We start from the raw sequence: 5,493 nt of genomic DNA on the forward strand, positions 1-5,493 counted from the left end.
AATAATAATCGATAATGTGTACAACCCAATCTTTAACTCGTTCTACTTTCTGGGCATGCCGAGGCCCAGCTCCAACTCTCCGCCCCTCCGCGTTGCGGGCCGCGGGTGCGCAGGGGTGGCGGTGGCCATCCGCTGTGCGCGGGGCCGGAGTCATCCGAGGGGCCGCAGCAAGGTTCGCAGCGGGGCTGCCCATCTCCCAGCGCCGGCCTTTGCCTTTCCTCCCTTCTAGGTCGAACCCAGACCTCGGCGGAGAGTCGGGCCGGGCGGCGGTTCTTCTCTTCTGTGAAAGGAAAGAAACAAAACGACAAAAAGGAACAAGTGGTTTAGGGAGCAGGGGCTGTGCTGCAGGTCTTCTCCTCCTCCCAGACGAACGGGCGGCCATCTGTGCAGATCGCAGCTCGTTAACATCGGCAGCGCCTTTTTCCCGCGAACACGGCCGTACGCCCGCCTGTGCGCACACAAGCAGGGGAAGCCCCGCGCGGAGCCGGCGCGGTGGGGTGGCGGAGGGGAGAGGATGTGCGGAGAAGGCAGGGAGAGGAGAGGTGAGTGGGGACGGCGGGAATCCCACACCTATCTACCTGCCGGGAGCAGCTCCGATGGGACTTCTCTGTGGCCCGGGCCGGCTGAGGAGCGGATCTGCTTTGGTTAGCAAGTTCCCGTGCAGGGAGCATTTGGCCATGATCATAATTTCCACGATTTCTGTCAAATACAATGTTATCAGAGCCTACTGAAGTACTTACTGTGAGTAATGAAGGAAAGTATTATACACACAGCAGAGTCCCCGGCCGTGCCAAGGGGCTATTAAACCAGAGTTGTTTTCCAGCAGATCTGCCGCCCAGGCCTCCACCGCCGGGGCGGCCGTGCGCGCTCCCCTTTGACACCGGCACTGCAGCGAAAGGAGCAGCCGAGAGCAGGTGAGGCCACCGCCGCCCCACCCCGTCCCGAGCTCAGGCACAGTGCTGCTTGAATCCATCCTGCAAGGATGCGGGATGAGACAGAGTACCCCCCGCTGCCCCTCGCTGTGGCAGGAAAAGGACTGGGAGAAGTGTGCGGCCCAAAGGAGATGCGGATGGGGAAGCTTCGGGGCCGGGGACCGGAGTGCAGAACCTCCCCCGCCTGGCCCGGCCCCCGCGCCCACAGTGGTGCCGTCGGAGCCGTCGCGGTGTCGGCCCCGGGGGGAGCTCTCAGAGGGACGGGCGCAGAGTGCGGACGTGCAAAGTCATCAGATCCCAAACGGGGAACGGCGAAGGAAAAGTATAGGGGATGTGGGAAGCGACCTAACGCAGTCCTGCTTGGGAGGAATGTTGTACAAGGCGTCTGAGATGAAATAATTAAAGAAAAACTAATTAAAAATATATAAATCACCCAACAGAAACAAAGAAATATGTGGAAGGAAACGTTTCTGGATAGAGACACTGTGTGTGGCATAAAGCGCAATTGAATACATAAGGGCTTCATTAAATTCCCAATAGATAACATTTGGCTAAATCTATCCCTAGATTAAAACGCTGCATAATAGCACCATAAACCAAAAAGTTTCTTTTTGTGTGGTCCTTCAGGAGGAACTGATTGAAACATTAGCCCCCATATAGAGCAATCCCCTCCCGATTCAGCCCCAGCAATTCGTCTCTCAGTCCCGTGGAGATACGATGAGAAAAGGAGACGAGTTAATGAACCCATACTTTGTGGCTGGGAGGAGGAGGAGGCGACAGCGCCGTGTCTGTCCCACCGCCGCGTTTGTGAGGCCCGGCTGTGTCGGAGGAATGGCTCGGCCCCGGCCTCTGCCCGGCTGCAGGGGCACCGAGGGACACTTCCACGGCAGAGGGTGACGGCGGCACCTGCTGCAGAGAAGCGGGGGGGAGCAGCGCGGGGAGCCCCGTTCCCAGACTCCTTCCTCGGCGCTTGAAAAATAAGTCTATAGCACCTACCGCAAGTCCTCCTGCCGGCTGCCTACTGACTTCTAGACAGAGGGAGGCCCTGTCCACGCACGGCTTAAAATACCGGAGGAACGGCTGGTGCAGTGGTCTCACCGCACAGGCATACCTGCGAACCCGGCTTGCCGGGCCGTGCACCTCACCGCTGCCTCCCGCCGCAGCCCGGAGAGTCCCGTGAGCAGCCCGCGCAGGGCAGCGTCCCGCCAGGCATCTCACCGCTCCAAAAACCCTCTCCTCCCGGACTCTCTCTGTGTGGTTTTGCCGCAACCCCGAAGGACGCCGCGAATGCGGGCCCGGCCGGGTCTGGTGGCGGCGAGCTGCCTGCTCCCTCGGCAATAACCATCGGTTCACCCCGAAAGGAACGGACGCGGCCACTCCGGGCCCTTCTCCCTTACGCTTTAAAAACTAAACGGGACCGTACGTAGCTCTCCTCCAAGGATCCGGGACCCGCAGGGCGGCCTTGCAACCGCACGCTACAAACGGAACGCCGCAGATCTCGCGTCCGACCTTCTGCTCGTTGATAACAGAGGCTTTTACCCTGCGATGGCTACCAACCAAACAGGAAAGCATCGTTCTTCGATCCGCAAGAGTACTGAAAACTAAGGCGACAGGGCATTTCGAGACGTAAATACACGTAACCACGGCGGCTTTCGTTCCCCACTCCAGACAACAATAAATAATTTTCTTTCCTTAGCCTTTTTTTTTTTTTTTTTTTTTTTTCCCTAGAAAATTTACATTATCCTCCTATCTACAAAATCGCTATTGAAAATCGCTGTCCCGATTCCATAGGCTGGCGGCCCAAGCCCACAACACAACACTGCACGCCTGTCATAAAACACACGGTTCTTTTTTTTTTTTTTTTTCCACGCTAAAACTCCGAACGTTGGAAGTAGGCGTTTTGGTTAAGAAGGAAACAGATCTGTATCTCTGTGAAAGAGAAATATACCGGCTGTGCTCAAACGAGAGACCAAAACCAACGCAGCTCGCTACGCGGCTCGCTCTGAGCACCCCCTCATCCCCGTCTCAGTGGCTCACGCATTCAATCAGCTCATCACTCAGCCCTGTCCCCGCGCTCATTTTATATTATATGAATCGAAAAGTAGAAACACATGTCAGCATTATCGTCACAGAAATGTAAGAGGCTCTGACAAATCTCGGAAGCTCTGTGCGTGCCCCTCATTACTATTTTCCTTTGGGCCTCCGGGAGGCCCAGACCCGATGCCGTTCTCCTTTAGTATTCACCCCGAAGTGTAAAATAGTTTCGAACTGTCTTTTTGATCAGCGCTCCGCTTGGAGCTGTGCGGAGTGGGCTTCGTTCCCTGAGAGAGACCTGCTCCTATTTATTCCCTCTTTCGTCCCGGATCTCTATTACTGCATCCCTTCATTTATTTATTTCTCTTTCCCCTCCCCCCCGTCCCCTCCCGCCCCCAACTCTCTGCTGGGACCGTCGGTGGATCTGTAAAGATCGTACTTAGACCCTCTTCTCCGCGGTCAGATCCAGATGCAAGAAATACCAAACTAAAAATCATTTGAGCCCTGCGATATTTCCCCAGGAAAAACACCAAGATGTCTCTGCACAGAGACAGGGAAAGAGATGCCCCGGGGACGGGAGAAGTACTGTGGAGGAAAGGGTTTGCAGCAAATTGCCTGGCAGGGCTCCTTTGGTCTTTTGCTTTAGTTCTCCAATTATTATTGTTATTATTGTTATTATTTTGAAAATTAAAAATTTTATTTTGGAAAATGTGTAAAAATTTTACATTAAAATGGTACAATAATACTTGCCAGTAATTTTTAACAATATTCCTTGTAAAGAATAAGCATAAAGTACAAAATAAAAACTCCGTAAGCCTATTATAATACAAAACACAGGTTAAAATAAGAAATGATAATCTTGATTTTCTTCTGTGTAAACATGTTAATCTTTTCTTTTCTTTTATAAAAGTACATGAGACAAGTGTACTAAAATGAAAAAGTATTGCTTTGCTGTCCTCCCTCAAGCCTTCTCTGTTCCTGTAAATCACTGTTTTTAAGCTCCTAGACCTGAGAATCTCTGAACTTTGACGGTTTAGAGACGTTATTTATTATTATTACCTTTTTTTTCTTTCTCTTTCTTTCTTTCTTTCTTTTTCTTTTTTCTTTTTTTTTTTTTTTTTTTTTTTTTTTTTTAAGGAGTAACGAGTAACTTTCCAACAGCGTGACCGCCCGCCCGTGCAGCACACCGACCTGGCTGTGCATCGGACCGGTCCCGGGCAACCCGCCGGCCACAGAGAACGGCCTCATATATCCCCAACGCGCAAACCGCGCGCAAATCCCGCGCAAATCCCGCGCAAAGCCGCTCCTCCGTGCGTCCGCCGGGCATCCGAGCGGCGAAGAAAAAGAGCCCAGATCCTACCTTCGGAAAGACTCCGAACCCCTTAACAGTTAGAGATGCGGGCCGCCAGGCCGGGCGCGGCGGGCAGCGCGGCGGCGGGTGCCAGGCCGCTCCCCAGCGAGCGGGACAGCCCCGGCGCTGCGCCCGACTGCGAGGCGCAGCTGTTGCCCGCACCAGGAGCGGGGCCGGCACCCAGGCCGGGGCCGGCCCCCCCCCCGATGATGCTCTCGATGGAGAAGGGCGAGCGAGCCACCGCCGCGCCGCTGCCGGGCTTGGCAGCGTGCAGCGAGGCCGCCAGCGCCGGGCCCAGCGGGTGCGCGTAGCCGAAGGGCGTCCGTGCCAGCTCCGCCGCCGGCAGCAAGGGGCCCGGCGGCGCAGCGGCGGCGGCGGCGGGGGGCAGCGCCGCGGCGGGGGCGCCTGCGGGGGCGGCGGGGGGCTGCCGGGGCGGCGGGGAGGGGTGGTGGAAGGCGAAGAGGGCGGAGTGGGGGTGGTAGGGCTGCAGCTGGAGGCCGTAGCCGCAGCCGTACGGTCCGTAGGCGCAGGGCGGCTGCTGCGGGGGCTGAGGCGGGGGCTGCGGGAGGAAGGCGGCGGGGTCCACGGCCCGCAGCAGCAGCTCCGGAGCCGGGAGTTGCTGCCGCTTGAAGCGCTTTCGGCGGCGCAGGAAACTCCCGTTGTCGAACATGTCGGCGGACTCGGGGTCCAGCGTCCAGTAGTTGCCCTTGCCCGGGTTACCGGGCTCCCGGGGGATTTTCACGAAGCAGTCGTTGAGGGAGAGGTTGTGGCGGATGCTGTTCTGCCAGGCAGGGAACTTCTCTCGGTAGTAGGGGAAGCGCCCGCTGATGAACTCGCAGATCTCGCTCAGCGTCAGCCGCTTCTTGGGGCTCTGCAGGATGGCCATGGTGATGAGCGCGATGTAGGAGTAGGGCGGCTTCACCAGGCTGTTCTTGCCGCCGCCGCCTCCCGCCCCGCCGCCGCCGCCGCCGCCGCCGCCGCCGCCGCCGCCCGACCCGCCGCCGCCCGCCGCCGCCGCCTTCTGCGGGCCGCCCCGGGAGGGGGGCCGCGAGCCGCCGGGGCCGTCCCCGCCGCCCGCCCCGCCGCCGCCGCCGCCGCCGCAGCCGCCCGCGCGCACGGGCGACCGCGGCAGCAGGGCGTCGTCGTGAAGGTCGCCCGCATCTTCCTCTTCCTCCT

The 5,493-nt window shown here is 57.9% G+C and overlaps 1 protein-coding gene across 1 annotated transcript in view; it reads right to left on the minus strand.

The window, feature by feature from the left end:
- Nucleotides 1-4,097: 4,097 nt before the first annotated feature.
- Nucleotides 4,098-5,493, minus strand: part of FOXD1 (forkhead box D1) — a 1,595-nt gene continuing 199 nt past the window's right edge. The window contains exon 1 of the mRNA XM_052701278.1: nt 4,098-5,493. This exon is cut by the window's right edge and continues 199 nt beyond it. Within this exon, the coding sequence (XP_052557238.1) occupies nt 4,349-5,493 (1,145 nt within the window). The 3' untranslated portion in view covers nt 4,098-4,348.

Source organism: Tympanuchus pallidicinctus, unplaced genomic scaffold (assembly GCF_026119805.1).
Source record: "Tympanuchus pallidicinctus isolate F22 unplaced genomic scaffold, pur_lepc_1.0 scaffold4, whole genome shotgun sequence".
Lineage (NCBI taxonomy): Eukaryota > Metazoa > Chordata > Aves > Galliformes > Phasianidae > Tympanuchus > Tympanuchus pallidicinctus.